The following is an 18,913-nucleotide window of genomic DNA, read 5'->3' as shown; positions in this document are numbered from 1 at the left end:
TAACGCACCCAAGGCCCCAGGGACCGCCGCCCTCCCCTCCCAGCAACCTGTGCCCCTTCCTCGAACGCCAGTCTTCATCCCGGGGTCCCCACGGACTGCCGCCCCCTGGGTGTCCGCTTCCCATGTTCAGCTCCAGGCCCCCCTTGCCTGTCCCCCCTCCCCGTTGCCTCCTGGGCTGGTTCTGTGCTGGGAGCAGCGGGAGGGACCAGGAGGAAGACAGCTGGCGCCTGTCACTGTCCCTCCATCCCGACTGCTTCCTGCCCTCTGCCTTCAGGCTCTGTTCTGGACCAGGGTCAGCCCACTGGCCACGCCCAGGGATGCCCACCCTGACTGCCCAGCACACACGTTCCTCCCAGGGTTCTCACATTCCTAAAAGGCCACTCTTGGTCCCAGGTAGCCTCTGTCCTTCCTCATAAAGCAATTTTCAAAATATACTTTGATTTATTTCAGAGAGGAAGGGAGGGAGGGAGGAACATCAATGATGAGAGAGAATCATTGATCGGCTGCCTTCTGCAGGTCCCCCACTGGGGATCAAGCCTGCAACCCAGGCATGTGCCCTGACGGGGAATCAAACTGTGACCTCCTGGTTCAGAAGTCAATGCTCAACCACTGAGCCACACCGGCCGGGCTCCTACTTCACTTGAATTCCAACACATGAAGCTGATTCGGGAGCAGAAGGACCGGGGTGTGGCCAGGCCCTGGGATCGCAGACCTGCTTGGTCTCTCCTCCCCACTGAGGAGCCATCCTGCGCCATCGCCCAGGTGGGGTGCAGGCCTGGGAGGGCGGCTTCTCACCCCCCATGTCCTGAAGGCCCTGTCTGGCGCCACATACCACCCGCTCACTCACTCACTCACTCACAGAGCTGTTACCAGCATCCTCACCAGAGTCACATGGTTCCCCTGCGAAACCCTAAACCAGGGGTCCTCAAACTTCTTAAACAGGGGGCCAGTTCACTGTCCCTCAGACCGCTGGAGGGCCGGACTATAGTTTAAAAAAAAACTATGAACAAATTCCTATGCACACTGCACATATCTTATTTTGAAGTAAAAAGACAAAACGGGAACAAATACAATATTTGTATTTGATTGTGGCCCACGGGCCGTAGTTTGAGGACCCCTGGTCTAAACCTCCAGCCGAGGTCCGGCTACGAACATGAATGCCCTCAGCGAGAGGCGCAGCCACGGGTGCGGACACACACGGCGCCCCCGCCCGGGGCTCCCCGCTCACCTGGTGTGGAAGTTCTGAATGTTGACATTGCGGTAAGGAGCGGTTTTCCGCTGACACCACAGCAGCAGGCCTTCCTTGGCGGAGGTTTCTGCAACGACAGCCAAGTGTCCCCGGGGACATGCCCACCACGTCACCGGCCCAACTGTGGCTCCGTCCCGGGGGCCAGCGCCCCGAGCATCCTCCCCCCTCCCGCTCTGGGCGCGAGGACAGAGAGGGAGCCTGTGCCTGGCGACACTCGGGGACGCAAAGCGGACGGGGCGGTGCGGCTGCGGGTTATGACGCCACACACATGAGACCAGACCTCGGGGCCCTGGGGACGCAGCTTCCTGTGAGAACTGTCTACAGATGCACGGTTTATGACGCCACGCACCTGTCACTCGCCTCGTGCGTAATTAATATTCTTAGGGAGACGGAACTCACAGAGGCCCCCTGTCCCAAATGTGTACCCTTACCCAGAGGTTTTACACTGAAGGTTTTTACTAGTGAATTTCAAGTTCAGCCACTTGAGTGTGACCAAGTTATCTCCCCACCCCCACCTCCACCCCCACCTTCACCCCCAGGGTACCATGAAGCTATGTGGCTCAGACTCCTGCTGCTGGGAGCACAGAGCAGGCACGGATGCCCCAGCTGCCACACCCCTGCCCTCTCCAACCACACCCCCGCCCTCCCCAGGCACACTTCCTCAGGCTGCCCCTCTCCTCTGCAGAACTACTCTCCCTCCCCAAGCCTTCCCTCCTCTTCCCCAGCACGGGCGTCAGCCAAGCGCTTTGGCCTGAAGGCTCCCTCTGGCATCATCTGCTCTCCCACTTCCTCCTCCACAGGCCTTTCCCCAACAAATCGTGTACATTTCTGTATGGACTGAATGTATGTCCCCCTTTCTTCCCCCACCCTCAAAAAACATATTTGAAGCCCTAATCACCAGTGATGGTATTTAGAGACATAGCCTTTGGGAGGCACTAGGGTTAGATGAGGTCACAAGGGTGGGGCCCTCATGATGGATTAGTGCCGCTCTAAGAAGAGAGATCAGAGTGCTTGCATGCACATGCATGCGTTCTGTTTGTCTGTCTCTCCCTGCTACGTGAAGACACAGCAAGAAGGCAGCCATTTATCACCCGGTCGAGGGCTTTCAACTGTTGAGAAAATACATGTCTGTCGTATAAGCCATTTGGTCTGGTACTAGACAGCGTCTAATCTCGCCGGGCACTTGCTTCTGGCGGATCCAAACGGCTCCTCCAAGCCACTTACATGACCTGGGATTCTGCCTGTGCTCACGTTTTAACAACTTAGATTCCAAGCCAGTGGTTCTCAACCTTCCTAATGCCGAGACCCTTTCATACAGTTCCTCAGGTTGTGGTGACCCCCAATTTCATTGTTACAAATTGAACATCATTAAAGCATAGTGATGAATCACAAAAACAATATGTAATTATATATGTGTTTTCCGATGGTCTTAGGCGACCCCTGTGAAAGGGTCGTTCGACCCCCAAAGGGGTCGCGACCCACAGGTTGAGAACCGCTGTTAAGCCTTAGAAAGTCCCTGTAAACATGTGGACTCTTACCTAACACTGGCCTTCCATCTGAGCAAGGGCTTGAAGTTGGGTTTTTTTTTTCAAATCACAATAAGTATTCTGTAATTATTGATCTCAATTGTGATAAATAGTTCAGATTTTTCTTTGACCTAAAACCCAGTTGAAATAAACAGTCCCCAAGTCTCCTGTGCTGGAAGAATAATTTGAATGATTCCTGCTCGTGTCTCTTGTCTAGCAAATTCTTGTTAAGGAGCAAGAGGAAGTTCTAAGACCTTATTAGTATACTAGAGGCCCGGTGCATGAAATTCGTGCACTCAGGAGGGTCCCTCAGCCCAGCCTGCACCCTCTCGAAGTCCAGGAGCCCTTGGGGGATGTCTGACTGCTGCAGAGACGGGAGAGGCTCCCACCACTGCCGCTGCACTCACCAGCCATGAGCCCAGCTCAGGGCTTCTGGCTGAGCGACACTCCCCCTGTGAAAGCACACTGACCACGAGGGGGCAGCTCCTATGTTGAGCATCTGCCCCCTGGTGGCCAGTGCTCGTCATAGCAGCCGGTTGTTCCACGGTTCGGTCGATTTGCATATTAGCCTTTTATGATATAGGATTAGCTGGTCCAGATGTTGAAACGTGCAACTCCGTACCCAGCTGTGCTGCTCTCTATCACTGCTTGCCTTTGGGTCCTGCCCAATGTAGTGAATAAGAAAAAGCACATCATAAGGAAGTAAAACTATGTTTTTATAGCTTAAGTGAAAATGAGGTTAGGAAAGTAAACACGTTAGGCACATCGATAGAATCTTGTAACTGCTACGGAAGTTTTTTGTGCAGGCCAATGAGTTTCTCAGATTTCTTTCTGTCTGTGTCTGAGATTTCTTTCTGTTTGTGTCTGAATGGGGAGCACAGTTCTCTCCTTGTTTAATCGAAGTGGACTCTCTCCAAGTCCACGTGTTCAGCAAAGGTCAACAGCCTGTGCCAAGTATGTCTGTGCCTGTGGACACGCCACTCCCCGCAGGTGCAGGTGGAACCCAAAACACCGCCACCTGGCACACAGACATCCACTCACGAAACCCTGATCATGGGTGCAAAAACCATGTTATAAGTAGGCAGTGTCGTTTGTCATTCCGCCATGAAAAACCGTATAATGCACCCGGGAACCCTATGGACTTCCATCTGGACGGCCCTCACCAGCAGATATATTAATCTCACACCTACATCTAAGGAGAGGCCCACCATTCTGTTAAAGGGGCCTGGCTCCTTAGAGAATTCTGTTGCAGTCTGGCCAGTGTGGCTCAGTTGGTTGCAGCGTCCGCCCGTACCCCAGAGGGTCCCAGGGTCCTTCCTTCAATCACGTAGGTGACTGTTTGATTTTATACCACCAGATTCAAACTTTAACTCGTAAGCTCCCCTTACAACGTGCTCGAAGTCTCTTAATACAATCCGATCTTAACCACGTCTTTACCTTCAACTGAAATGTCCTGAATGGCAAAGCGGAGGATGATGGTCCAGATCATGCCCAGCGTCATCTTCACGTTGCCGTCCACAATTTCTTTAGAGGAAAGAAAAGCCGACAACAGACCAGTGTTAAAGATAACACAACCAGAACCTGCAGTGTTCCTGTAAGTTATGCTTCCCATACGTCTTGGCTTCAGAGCTACCGGAAAAAATACATATGGAAAGACCAGCTTATGTTTCCACAGGTATCGAGGCATGTCTAGTTAAAAATTCTTAACCAAATGTCTCCTGTTTAAATGAATTCTGAGTTAATACCAAGCACAAAGCTTACCTATGCATAATCACTAAATACAATGCGTGAGTTTCCAAAGTTTAAAGACGAGATGAGCTAAAGCTCTAAATATACTTGCGCCCCTTTTTCCTCGGGGGGTACATTCCAAGGGCCCAGTGGATGCCTGAAACCGAGGACAGTACTCACCCCTAAACATCACACCCTTTTCATGTAAAGGATGCACTTTCTCTTTGGCGTATCCGAACTGCCTGCGCCACTACGCTCACGCTTCTGGGCCATGACTAAGGGTGACTTGAACCCAAGTGGACCCGAGAACCACTGGGCCAAGTGACTGACAGGTGGGGAACACAGACAGCGTGGAGATGAGGGACAAAAGGATGATTCCCATCGCAGAATGGAGTGGGACAGAGCAAGACACACCACACTGCTCAGAACGCTGCATACTTTAAAATGTATATATTGTTGCCCAGCTAGCGTGGCTCAGTGGTTGAGCGTCGACCTACAAACCAGGAGGTCAAGGTTCGATTCCTGGTCAGGGCACATGCCCCAGTTGCGGGCTCAATCCCCAGTGTGGGGCGTGCAGGAGGCAGCCAGTCCATGATTCTCTCTCATCATTGATGTTTCTATCTCCCTCTCCCTTCCTCTCTGAAATCAATACAAATATATTTAAAGAAAATAAAACTGATATGTTGTTTATTTCTGGAATTTTCCATTTGGTATTTTCAGACCATGGTTGACCGTGGAAAGTGAAACGGTGGACAAGGGGGGACCACTGTAGTGACATGCAGAGAGCACAGGCTCATGGTCAGCCTGGTCCTGCCTCCAGCCCCCCCGGCTGGCAGGTTCATGGGGCAGGTGTGCATCATGGGGCAGGTTCATGGGGCAGGTGTGCATCATGGGGCAGGTGTGTATCATGACAGGCAGGTGTGTCTCGGCTCCTGCCTCACTCACAGGGACCTCTCTCTCCTCCTGAGAATAACGAGATCACTTCCTTCTGATTGATTGGTTCTCACCCAGCGTCGATGGGATGATACGTTTTCTCACTCCTATACTCTGAAGAGGATGGCATTACATTTGCCTCTATTCTCTTTACAGAAAGCCCTAGGGCAGTGGTTCTCAACCTTCCTGACGCCTCGACCCTTTAATACAGTTCCTCATGTGGTGGGGACCCCCAACCATAAAATTATTTTCGTTGCTACTTCATAACTGTAATTTTGCTACTGTTATGAATCGTCATGTAAATATCTGATATGCAGGATGTATTTTCATGGTGACAAATTGAACATCATTAAAGCATAGTGATTAATCACAAAAACAACATGTAATTATATATGTATCTTCCGATGGGCTTAGGCGACCCCTGTGAAAGGGTCGTTCGACCCCCAGGTTGAGAACCGCTGCCCTAGAGCCTGGCCCGCCACTCCGGGCAGCGTCTCTTCTCCTCTCTGTGCTCGGAGCCTGGCGGGAAGCCTGACCCACGCCGGCGCCCAGCGCAGGCCCACGGCCCCCGCGAGGCCCCCGCGGCCGCTCACCTTCCGCCCCGATGGACACCAGCTTCACGCCTTTGCTGGCGATGTAATCCAAGGCTTTGTTCACGTTGGCGATTTTGTGGAAGCGCATTTTTCCCCGGTCGGGCTTGGGCAGCCTTTCCCCTGTCGGATGAAAGCCGGTCAGTGCAGACAGAAAAAGCAGCTCCCGCTGCAGAATCAAAATGCCAGCATTCAGCCTGGCGGGTGGCTCAGCGGGTGAGCCTCGACCTCTGACCCAGGAGGTCAGGGTTCATTCCTGGTGGGGGCACGGGCCTGGGTTGTGGGCTCCATCCCCAGTAGGGGGCGCGGAGGCAGCCGATCATTGATGTTTCTCTCTCTCTCCCTCTCTGTAATCAATACAAATATTTTTTTTAAAAAAGCAGACAGGGCAGCATGGGGGCCGCCATATACGTCATTTTTCCTTCTACTTTGTTACGAGGGGGGTGATATAAGCACTACCCCAACGTGTCAATTGTGAACAGAACACACTCCCTTTTTACATAGAACAACCCCGGCCGACTGCCCCTCCAGAGGCTTTCCTTCCCAACAGCTCCGCGTTCTTGCCCAGCGGGTTCCCAGGGAATGTGTGCTGAAGCCTCTAGGCCTGGGCCACGCCTGCTCTAACGCAGATACACGCAGACATAGACACACGCTCACGCACACGCAGACTCACGCACACGCACACGCACGCTCACGCAGACGCACGTACGCAGACGCACGTATGCAAACGCACGTACACACACACACGCACGCTCACGCACACGCACGCTCACGCACACGCACGCAGACGCACGCTCACGCAGACGCACGCACGCAGGCGCACACGCACGCACACGCAGACATACGCTCACGCAGACGCACGCTCACGCATGCGCACGTAGACGCACGCACATGCGCTGTGCGAGGTGAGGCACTCACAGACCTGAGATGACTTCCAGCAGCAGCATGAGCTTCAGGCCGTTCCTGAAGTCCTCCTCGATGTTCTCTATCTGGGTGCCGGCTTTCCGAAGGTGCGAGTTGCACCAGGCCGTGAAGGTCTGCAAGAGAACGTGCGGCTCAGCGCGGGCTCAGGGGCACGCGCGCCACGGGGACACGTGCAAACCCATTTGCAGTAACATCACACAGGGGCACACGCTCCACAGAGACCACGTGCGGCTCAGCACGGGCACACGCTCCACGGGGAACACGTGCAATCAAACCCATTTGCAGTAACATCACACGGGCACGTACTCCACAGGGAACACGTGTGGATCATCACGGGCACACTCTTCATGGGGAACACATGCGGCTCGGCACGGGCACACGCTCCACGGGGAACACGTGCGTCCCAGCACGGGGACACTTCACGGGGAACACGTGCGGCTCGGCACGGGCACACGCTCCACGGGGAACACGTGCGGCTCAGCCGGGCACACTCTTCACGGGGAACACGTGCGGCTCAGCACGGGCACGTACTCCACGGGGAACACGTGCGGCTCGGCACGGGCACATACTTAACGGGGAACACGTGCGGCTCGGCACGGGCACACGCTCCACGGGGAACACGTGCAGATCATCACGGGCACACTCCTCACGGGGGAACACGTGCGGCTCAGCCGGGCACACTCTTCACGGGGAACACGTGCAGCCTGTCATGCGTGCTGAGGGGGTCTAAGAGGCTGGAGCTCCTTGGGCATCAAACAATGTGGTGCAAGAAATGATTTGAGGCCCAAGGACAAGGTTTTGGTAAAATGTCCTCTTTCGTAGACCCACACCTTTTACTGGGTGCACCAACCTGAGGACCTTTTGCCGTCAGTTTGAAAAGAAACCTGAAAACCTTTTATATCGTAGGGAACATGAACTAAATCAGGACGCACTTCCACAACAAAAATCAGCCTGCCTGCAAAATGGATGAATAAATCGTGTGTCCACGCTGCTCAGATGTCATACTTTGGAGCAGAGGTGGGTGGTGTGGTGTAGCAGAAAGGGGAGACGGGGAGGGACCCCTCACCCCTAACCACGCATTACCCCAGAGGAACAGCAGTGTTAAGTTAGTAACTAAGCCAGTCGAACCGATTTGCAGCAACATCAATCACTAAAAAATCAATAGCAGCCTTGGCTGGCATGGCTCAGTGGTTGAGCGTTAACCTATGAACAAGGAGGTCACGGTTCGATTCCCGCTCAGGGTACATGCCCAGGTTGCGGGCTCCATCCCCAGCGTGGAGGGTGCAGGAGGCAGCCAATCCATGATTCTCTCTCATCATTGATGTTTCTATCTCTCTCTCCCTCTCTAAAATCAATAAAAAATATATATATTTTTTTAAATTAGTAGCAGTGGCAACAAGAACCTCCTGGCACAGACCTGGACTGCAAGACAATTAGGGCCCTGCCCTGAGGGCTCGGGGTGTAGTCAAGTTAACAAGTTTCCCGCGATCTTCAGGGGAGAGGTGGGCAGCATACAAAGTGGCATCCAAAGTCATTCTGTTTACTTTTCAAGCGTCTTTTAACTTGGCTTCCACTTGGGCACGATTTCCTGCCAGAACCAGATTAGAAACCCTCCTGGCAGCTGCGGGCTACGAATGCACACTGTCCCGGAGTCTCGCAACAGCTGCTGGGTTCGGGAACAAAGTGCCCGCAGGCCACACGGGGCGGAGGCACACACAGGCCCAGTTAGAGGCGGAAAAGGAACCTCTCCAAAGCAGGCTGTTCCAGGGACGACCACAGGCGGACAGTCTCCATAAAAATGCTTTTTTTTTTCTGGGTAATAAAGAGGATTTTTCAAATCGGACTCAGAGTCCCTTATTGCAAGAAAAATGTGACAGCGTTACATGCAAGGGCCAAGAGAAAATAGAGGCATTTTCTTGGATTTGCAGCAATAAAATTCCCCCCTGACAGCTTACGCTGATCTTTACTTTCCCTAAAACACAAGCAAATTTTAGGTCTAAACAGGAGAAGGAGTCTAAGAATGAGTAATCCATTTCCTCGGCTCAAAATTCAAGTGGGCCCGGCTGGTGTGGTTCAGTGGTGGAGTGTCGACCTACGAACCTGGAGGTCATGGTTCGATTCCCATCAATAAAAACATTTTAAAAAAGACATGGCGTCAAACAGGAGGTATGTACGTAGGAGAGAGTTGATTCTAAGGATCTTGCATGTGCTGCCATCAATGACCAGATGTCTTGGACGTCCATCTGGGGCCTGAATGTCCCCATAACTGTCGTAAACATCTAACGCCACAGTGAGCAGCCCTTTCGTTCCCCGCCCACAAATCCCTGCTTCGTCTCCCAGATCCTGCGAGATAGCAGGGCAGGCGACAGCTCCCTTTAGCAATCCCTCAAAATCTGAAGCCAGGCTCTGTGGCCAATTCCATGCCGGGTGTGGGCAAGTCAGCTCACCTCCCCTGTAGTGTATCTCTTCCCCAGAGAGCTGCACTATTTTTTTAAAAATATGTTTTGTTTTGTTTTATTTCAGAGAGGAAGGGAGAGAGATATAGAAACATCAATGATGAGAGAAAATCATCGGCTGCCTCCTGCACGCCCCCTACTGGGAATGGAGCCTGCAACCCAGGCATGTGCCCTTGACCAAGAATCCAACCCGTGATCACTTGGTTCCTAGGTCAATGCTCGACCACTGAGCCACACCAGCCGGGCTCAATTCTTCCTTCTTCCCCCTCGTGCCACCTGCAGAACCCAGCACCCAGCAGGTGCACCTTAATTCACATATACAGAATCAGTGCCCATTCAACTCTAACACACTTCAAGTTTAAATGGTGACAATTTGCATCACAACTTCACTGAGACCTCAACAGGACTAAACTGCTGCTTTTCACTGGGTTCCAGAGAAACACATAAACACCAATGCCATCGCTCAAAGACAAAGTAAGAAAGAAGGCAGCCTTTCCCGTCGGTTCACCCCAACAAATTCTGCCTGCACGAGGGATTTCAGATCTCTTTCCACCAGTGTCAGGATGCCCAACAATTTCAAATTAAGGGGCATGAAGGACACAAACTTCGCCAGCAGCAGGTGCCCGGGACCCAGTGGCATCAGTATGTATGTGTTAATAGCATCTTATTTGTCAGACTTTCTGGGACAAATCAGAGAGAACATCAATCAGATTTTTTAATTTTTTTTAAAGTATGTTCTTGTTGATTTTTAGAGAGGAAGGGAGAGGGATACAGGGATAGAAACATCAATGAGAGAGAAAGACATAATCAATCCACTGCCTCCTGCATGCCCCCTACTGGGATCGAGCCCACAACCCAGTCTTATGCCCTGAATGGGAATCAAACCAGTGACCTCTTGGTTCCTGGATCGACGCTCAACCACTGAGCCACACTGGCCGGGCCCATCAGATTTTTCAAATTGAAAAAAAAAAAAAAGATGGAGGAGCTAAAAATCTGCATCTGCTCGAGTTTCAGGCTTTTAAAAAGGATAATTACCATGTCAACCTTAACTACAGAATCCTTAAATGTTCCAAAGGACTCTCGGTTATCTTGCCAAAAAAAGCGCAACCTTGTGAAAAAGAAAAGGCAACCTGGCGGCCGAGGGCATCTAAAAATAGGCTGGGGCTCGGGGATGAGACTGTAGGCGAGCAGGTTAACGACAGCTGGAGGCTGGGCCCTCGTGGGCCTGTTTTCACTCAGAAATGCCAAGCCAGGAATGTTAGGCTCCGACCGCCGGGCTCATGCACCAAGGCCGCTTAGTTCCCGAGCTGTTTGGAAAACGTAAAGGAAAGTAAAATTCTGAGGCTGCCTCACAGGAGGGAAAAAAAAAATGCTTCTTAGGGTTTTTAACAAAGCCAAACGAAGCCCAGACTAACTCTGGTTTAAGGAATGGCCTCTGGAGATGTGGCATCTAATCCCTAACTCCCAAAAAGGGTGAAGCAAATTAAAGCTATGGGTTTTGGAAAGAGGAAATGGCTAATGAGGATGTGTGTGTGTGTGTGTGTGTGTGTGTGTGTAGATATATATATTCTATAATAATAAAAGGGTAATATGCTAATTAGACCGGACATCTTTCCGGACGACCTTCCGGACGAAGCTGGGGCTGCAAGGGAAGCCCGGGTCCTGGGTGCAAGAGGGAAGCCGGTGCTGGCAGCTGGGGGAAGGACTACTCTTGCACAAATTTCATGCATAGGGCGTCTACTAGATAGATAGATAGATAGATAGATAGATATTTCAGAGAGGAAGGGAAAGGGGGAGAGAGAGAAACATCAATGATGAGAGAAAATCATTGATTGGCTGCCTCCTGCACGCCCCCTACTGGGGATGGAGCCTGCAGCCCGGGCATGTGCCCTGACTGGGAACCGAACCGTGACCTCCTGGTTCATAGGTTGACACTCAACCACTGAGCCACACCAGCTGGGCCCACTTGAATTTTGAACTGAGGAAATGTATTACCCATGTCTGTTTTTTATATTTATATGTCATGATTTTACCTTAAAGAATTGTCTTCCCCCCTCCCACCCCCCACCATAACTCACTTTATTAAGCCCTCAGGCAGGAGTGCAGATGAGAGAGAAACATGGCACAGGTTTAGAGTCCTTTTTCTAAAAAGAGGCCCAAGATCCAAATAAGCTAAAGTATTTACTATCCCAGTCTAATTTTGTCGATTTTGATGAAGACACATAGGAATTGGTGCACGAGAATGATACACAGAACTAGCTGGAGTCTATCGCTAGTGGGTCTTAAATTACAGTATGCCCTCTCGTCCTGTGGAAATGACAACTGTCTTCGGTCTCGGCTTACTGCATTCCTTCTCCATGGCAAACGCTTCGTCTAAGATCCCACATGTGTCCCCATGTTCCCTCTTACATGGGTCTCCATAAATAATACTGCGTTTGGGTTGAATTATTTAGAATCGCTCGCGGTTTCATAAAGATCCTACATTGATCTAGAAGCTAGTGTACTGCCATCTGTTCATGTCCTCCCTGCTCAAGAAAATATTCTACAATCATTTCATTACCACGCTCAGGAGTCCTTATTACTCATCCTCCTAAATTTTTTTAAAATATATTTTTATTTATTTCAGAGAGAAAGGGAGAGGGAGAGAGAGAGAAACATCAGTGATGAGCGAGAATCAATGATCGGCTGCCTCCTGCACGCCCCCCTCTGGGGATCAAGTCTGCAACCCAGGCATGTGCCCTGACCGGGAATTGAACCGTGACCTCCTGGTTCATAAATTGACTCTCAACCACCAAGCCACGCAGGCCAGGCTCATCCTCCTACATCTTACTTTTCAGCTGCAATTACTCATCCTGACATCTCTGTAACCCGCGGGGTAGACATCCGACATTTCTCGGAGCCACTGACATCCCAGGCTAGTTTGCAATTCACGCAATCTCTACATTAATTCCAAGGGGTGTTCTGAAATTCTTGAAACAAAATCTTAATTATAAAAAATATGTATAACAGCCCGGCCGGCATGACTCAGTGGTTGAGTGTCGACCTATGAACCAGGAGGTAGGGGTTCGATTCCCGGTCAGGGCACGTGCCCGGGTTGCAGGCTCGATCCCCAGTGTGGGGCGCACAGGAGGCAGCCAATCAATGATTCTCGATCATCATTGATGTTTCTCTCTCTCTCTCTCTCTCTCTCTCTCTCTCTCTTTCTCCCCCCTCCCCCCTTCCTCTGTGAAATCAATAAAAATATATTTTTTTAAAAAAGATAACAGCATTCTCTCTTCTAAAGAATAGTTCATGATCTTGATGAAACTCTCCATTTTAACTGTTAAATGGAAAAAAAAAAGAGTTAAGATTAGAAATAGGCAGATTCTTTACAAACTATTTTAAGTCTGGAAGCACATGTTAAACTAACCAATCACGTATCTTCAGAATCACAGTCGAAGTCATTTTTCCTCTACAAGGTAAAAAAATAAAATAATGGGAAACTCAAGGGCCACGTGAAAGCCGTTAGAGCCTGGTCCTCTGAGCTCGGCGGCACCCTGTGGCTGGGCACCCGACGGAGCCACGGGCCAGGCGCTCCGTGGGGTCACAGCTGCCTCCCCCACGCTGGCAACCGGCGTGGAGAATTCCTGTGAGGACTCTCTGGTAAGCAAGCCTTTAAGCCTCCCCGCAAACAGCCGTGCATTCAACCGATCCTGAGCCGTGCTTCCCAAAATAACCTGTTCCCTTGGAGCCCCGGTGATTATGTGCACGCAGTGGTTCTGTGACAGGCAGGCCCAACTGTGGCTCGGTTTTTTTAAAATATATTTTTATTGATTTCAGAGAGGAAGGGAGAGGGAGAGAGAGATAGAAACATCAATGATGGGAGAGAATCATTGATCGGCTGCCTCCTGCACGCCCCCCACTGGGGATCAAGCCTGCAACTCAGGCATGTGCCCTTGGCTGAAATCGAACCTGGGACCCTTCAGTCCGCAGGCCGACGCTCTATCCACTGTGTGGCTCTGTTTTAGGCAGTGGCAACATTCATTGGGCTTTCACCAGTCTCTTCTTTTAGAAAAAAATTATTGTTTTATTTTATTGATTTCAGAGAGGAAGAGAGAGGGAGAGAAAGATAGAAACATTTTAATGATGAGAGAGAATCATGGATTGGCTGCCTCCTGCACGCTCCAGACTGGAGACAGAACCCGCAACCCAGGCATGTGCCCTGACCGGGAATGGAACCGTGACCTCCTGGTTCATAGGTCGACGCTCAACCACTGAGCCACACCGGCCGGGCTCACGGTTCTCTTCTTGAGGATGAAATCAAGCTTAAAGAAAGGCACACTGATGTCTCCCCGGCCCCAGTCCAGCCCAGGCCCGCAACCGGGGAAGCCGCTAGTACTACACAGACGGTAAAATAAGTATTCTTTAATTCAAGTTCATCATCCTGTTACTATTTTCAGGGACCCAAATGCATGGCTGCTACACAGAGGGATTAAGCATCATTAACAACAAAACAGCTCTCAGCTCCACGCCCCTTTCTCCACCCCCATGTTGTGGGCAGAGACACAGTTCTTTTTATTTTTAAATCCTCACCCGAGGATATTTTCCCATTGATTTTTAGGGAGAGTGGAAGAGAGAGGGAAAGACAGAGAGAAACATGGGTGTGAGAGAAACACAGTGATTGGTTGCCTCCTGCACGAGCCCCAACCAGGGTCCCGGCCGGGAAGGAGCCTGAAACCAAGGTAAGTGCCCTTGACCGGAATCAAACCCGGGACCCTTTGGTCCATAGGCCAACGCTCTATCCACTGAGCAAAACCGGCTAGGGCCAGAGCACACAGTTCTAAGCCAGCAACAGCCCCCCAGCAGGTGCGTCTACAGGTGTCCTGGACATATGGGAAGAGCTCTGGGTGACAGAAGGATTTGTACAATCAGGGAAGCCGGGCCTTGGCAAAGCTCCTACCCACTCACACGGGAGGGTCCCAGACTGAGATCTCCTCCATCAAACTCTTCCCGGAGCTCATGCTGAATGAGACTATTGACAAAAATATATACTAAAGTGTTCGTATCCTGAGCCATTTCAGATGATTATATATTACTAGAGACCCGGTGCACAAAATTCGTGCACGGGTAGGGTCCCTAGGCCTGGCCGGCGATCAGGGCCAATCTGTGGGGCAATCAGGGGGTCCCCTGCTGGCATGCACCTTGGCTGGCCTGGGGCCTGGGCCCTGGGGCCTGAGGGCGGCTCCTGCATTGAGCATCTGCCCCCTAGTGGTCAGTGCACGTCATGGTGACCGGTCGTTCTGCCAGTGGTTCCGCCATTTGGTCAATTTGCGTATTAGGCTTTTATTATACAGGACAGTATAAAATCCATAAATATATGCTTCTATATTGTAGCATAAAGTGACCTGGTAGGCAATATGGCAAGACACCAACACTACTTTTTTCTAGGATCTGCATTTCCTTTTCTTTTTTTAAATATATTTTATTGATTTTCCACAGAGAGGAAGGGAGAGGGACAGAGAGCCAGAAACATCCATGAGAGAGAAACATCGACCAGCTGCCTCCTGCACACACCCCACTGGGGACGTGCCCGCACCCAGGCACATGCCCCTGACCGGAATCGAACCCGGGACTCCTCAGTCCACAGGCGGACACTCCAGCCACTGAGCCAAACCGGTCAGGGCGGATCTGCATGTTCTATAGTGAACACCTATGACTTCTGCGATCATTTCAAAACATGTCTGTAGACAGTAACTGGGAAGCGTGCGTACAATTTGTGAGCCCGTGTTCTTTGCTCATCCCTGGTCATCTGTGACAAGAGGGACCCCAGCTCCCCACTCAAAGCAGGAAAAGCAGTGGTCACAGGAGCAAAGAGAGGACCAGACCTGTGACCTGGAGGAGGTCACGGGGTCAATTTGTCAGATCAGTGTGCAGGAGGAGAGAGTACATCCCGTCAGGGCCGACTTCACACGTGGGCAGAGAGAGCTAAACCATCCACATTCACAGGATGCTAAAGGCGTCCCTCCCGCTTTCTTAGAAGTGCTTTCTTCCCACAATTCTTCTTCTCCTGTTGTGCCTGACATCCTGGAGTTAGCTATGCCTTCCGGTGGAGGCATAACTTATCTCAGGAGCTAACAGATACCCCATATTCCACGGGGCCAAGACCCCGGGGTCCTGTTCCAGCAAGTAAACCCATTCAAACCCCACCTTCAGGCTGGCGGGCGAGTGCCAATGGAACAGCCGAGGGGTATTTCTCCAGGAAGAAAAGCAAAGACATCCCGACAGCTCAGTGGCTCCAAGTCATCCACTAGAGACATGTTGCACCCGGCCGGTGTGGCTCAGTGGTACAGCATCGACCTATGAACCAGGAGGTCATAGTTCAATTCCCGCCCGGGTTGTGGGCTGGATCCCTGGTGTGGGATGTGCAGGAGGCAGCCGATCAATGGTTCTCTCTCATCATTGATGTTTCTCTCTCTCTCTCTCCTTCTTCTCAAAAAAAAAAAAAAAAATAGGTGAAACTATCCCTAGTTTCTGATCTAGAAAACTGTGGGGAGGGAAGGAGCGTGTGTGTGTGTGTGTGTGTGTGTGTGGACTCACACAGACGTGTGTGTGCAAAACATGTTCCCCCACGTCTGTAGAGAGACCAACCTCTTGTCCAATGACGCTCCTTCCTTTGAGATGCGCTGCGCACCGCAGCCAGCCCACTGCACCCTCCTCTCTGCTCTCTGTTCTCTCCAGAGGAATCAGTGCTGTTCCCAGGGAGACGGGGACAGTCCAGACTGTGCTCCAGCGTTCTCCGCGTCAGCTCCTCTGCTCAGCGCGGCAGCTCCCACCCACTCCCGCTCCCGTTTCTGTAGGTGTCCCAGCTGCGCCACGGCGGTGCCTTCTCACAGTTTCTGAAGCTGCATGCGAGAAGTTTCCAGCTAAGGGTTCCATTCCTCCCTCACCCCACAGGCAAGGAACATCTCACTTGGGGTTCGAGTTCGGTATATCAGATATTTACATGACGATTCATCACAGTAGCAACATGACAGTGATGAAGTAGCAACGAAAATAATTTTATGGTTGGGGGTCACAACATGAGGAACTGTATTTAAAGAGCCAGAAGGTTGAGAACCACTGCTCTAAATATTGAAGGCCACCTGAGACCCCAGCCCTCCTTCACGCCATGGCATGTGGACACAAGACGTGCCCCTCAGCACTACAGGTCACTGCCCTGCACCTGATAACACACCACGTAAATACCTAGCTCTCTCCAGGCCAGTGTGGCATAGTAGTCGAGCATCGACCTATGAACCAGGGGTCACAGTTCGATTCCTGGTCAGAGCACATGCCTGGGTTGTGGGCTCGATCCCCAGTGGGGGAGTGCAGGAGGCAGCCAATCAATGATTCTCATCATTGATGTTTCTCTCTCTCTCCCTCTCCTTTCCTCTCTGAAATCAATAAAATACAATTTAAAAATAATACCTAGCTCTCCATCCGGACACTGCCTCCGGTGCGCCAACAGCCCCTCCGCATTAGCTGTCTTTACTTGTCAATGCCGCCGTCTTGAACTTGAAGTCCAGGCGCTCGAAGGGTGAGATCATATCTGCTTAATTGGGTTTATACCACTGCCTGCCCGGGAACAACACCGGCTTATTTAATACGTTTCCTAATCCCTCCTGATCACTCTCAAATGGGTGACTTCCTCACGGCTGCCTCCATCGCCTCTGGCCTGTGTGCTCGGGGCCCCCAGCAGGGCCCTCACCTGCTCCGATCTCTTCTGCAAACGATACGGGCACCACAGGGACGGGCTTTTCAGGGCTCAAAACCTGCTTGGACAGTGAGGCCCATGCTCGCTCCGCCATCCCCGACCCCTACATCCTGGCCCAGTTACCCATCCATTTTCTCTCAAACTTGAAGATGCATCTTTTTTTTCTTTTTTTAATGTATTTTTATTGATTTCGGAGTGGAAGAGAGAGGGAGAGAGAGAGAAAAACATCAATGATGAGAGAGAATCATGGATCGGCTGCCTCCCGCACACCCTCTACTGGGGATCGAGCCTGCAACCTGGGCATGTGCCCTGACCGGGAATCAAACCGTGACCTCCTGGTTCATAGGTCGATGTTCAACCACTGAGCCACACCGGCTGGGCTGAAGCTGCATCTTTAGCTTCAGTGGAGCCTATCTCCTCTTCACACCCCTCCACCACACCCCTCCGCCACATCTTGAGTAGCAGACACTCCAGACACAGCTGCTGCCCTCATCCCTGTGGGTGGGTGAGGGGGTCCCGTGAAATAATGAATGTGAGGTCAGGGTGCTCTGAGCATGCTAACTGGTTACATAAACACATTACTGCCCTGGCTGGCATGGCTCAGGGGCTAGAGCAGTGATGGCGAACCTTTTGAGCTCGGCGTGTCAGCATTTTGAAAAACCCTAACTTAACTCTGGTGCCGTGTCACATAGAGAAATTTTTTGACATTTGCAATCATAGTAAAACAAAGACTTATACTTTTGATATTTATTTTATATATTTAAATGCCATTGAACAAAGAAAAATCAACCAAAAAAATGAGTTCACGTGTCACCTCTGACACGCGTGTCATAGGTTCGCCATCACTGGGCTAGAGCATCGACCTTCGGACTGAAGGGTCCCAGGTTCAATTCCAGTCAAGGGCACATGCCCAGGTTGTGGGCTCGATCCCCAGTAGGAGGCGTGCAGGAGGCAGCCGATCCATGATTCTCTCTCATCATGGATGTTTTCTATCTCTCTCTCCCTCTCCCTTCCTCTCTGAAATCAATACAAATATATTTTTAAGCTGTGAGTATGCCGAACTTCAGTTTCTTTAGGAATGATGGAAGCCGATCGGAAGTCTGAATGTGGACCCCATGAAGGACTCCCATGCTTCCTACAGCTGCCAGCGGCGTTGACCCATCCTCTAGCCGACCACACACTAAGAACGCAAGGCCCCTTATGTACGGAAGCACCAGCCGCTTCCTTAAAAGGTCTGCGCCAGCCTCGCAGCGGGGACAGCGCCCGGCGCGGGGAGATAGCGCACATACTCGGCATTGCTGTCCTGACCAGTCACCTCGGGGTCAGGCTTCGGAGCGATAAGGGGCTGAATGTGGTCCTCAGGCTCCAGGGCAGGCCTTTCACTCTGCACCAGCGGTTCTCAACCTTCCTCACGCCGCGGCCCTTTCATACAGCTCCTCACGTTGCGGTGACCCCCAATGTCATGGTTACAAATGGAACATCATTAAAGCATCGTGATTCATCACAAACACAATATGTCGTTATAGATGTGTTTTCCAATGGTCTTAGGCGACCCCTGTGAAAGGGCCGTTCGACCCCCAAAGGGGTCGCGACCCACAGGTTGAGAACCGCTGTAAACACCGACGCTCTGGAAGTTTCTAAAGTCCCATGCAAAGAGTCTATGTTATGCGAATACAAATATTCCTACTCCTGTTTGCTAAACAGCCCTGAGAGAGAGAGAAGGGGGGGGGGCGCGCTTGGAAACACCTGTACGTCCCCATGACAGATGCAACATC

The 18,913-nt window shown here is 51.4% G+C and overlaps 1 protein-coding gene across 2 annotated transcripts in view; it reads right to left on the bottom strand.

Annotated features, from left to right (window-relative positions):
• Positions 1–18,913, bottom strand: part of ACTN2 (actinin alpha 2) — a 43,906-nt gene that overhangs the window by 21,755 nt on the left and 3,238 nt on the right. For both annotated transcript variants that reach the window (XM_070401374.1, XM_070401376.1), the window contains exons 2-5: positions 6,949–7,063; positions 6,030–6,149; positions 4,213–4,299; positions 1,229–1,316 (exon numbers count right to left, since the gene is read on the bottom strand). In XM_070401374.1, the coding sequence (XP_070257475.1) occupies positions 1,229–1,316; positions 4,213–4,299; positions 6,030–6,149; positions 6,949–7,063 (410 nt within the window). The remainder of the gene's footprint in view (positions 1–1,228; positions 1,317–4,212; positions 4,300–6,029; positions 6,150–6,948; positions 7,064–18,913) is intronic.

This window comes from Myotis yumanensis, unplaced genomic scaffold (genome assembly GCF_028538775.1).
Source record: "Myotis yumanensis isolate MYYU_CA2020_CCGP unplaced genomic scaffold, mMyoYum1.0.hap1 SCAF_22, whole genome shotgun sequence".
In the NCBI taxonomy this organism is placed as follows: domain Eukaryota; kingdom Metazoa; phylum Chordata; class Mammalia; order Chiroptera; family Vespertilionidae; genus Myotis; species Myotis yumanensis.
Note: the sequence above shows the minus strand (reverse complement) of the source record. Positions and strands in the feature narration are given on the sequence as shown.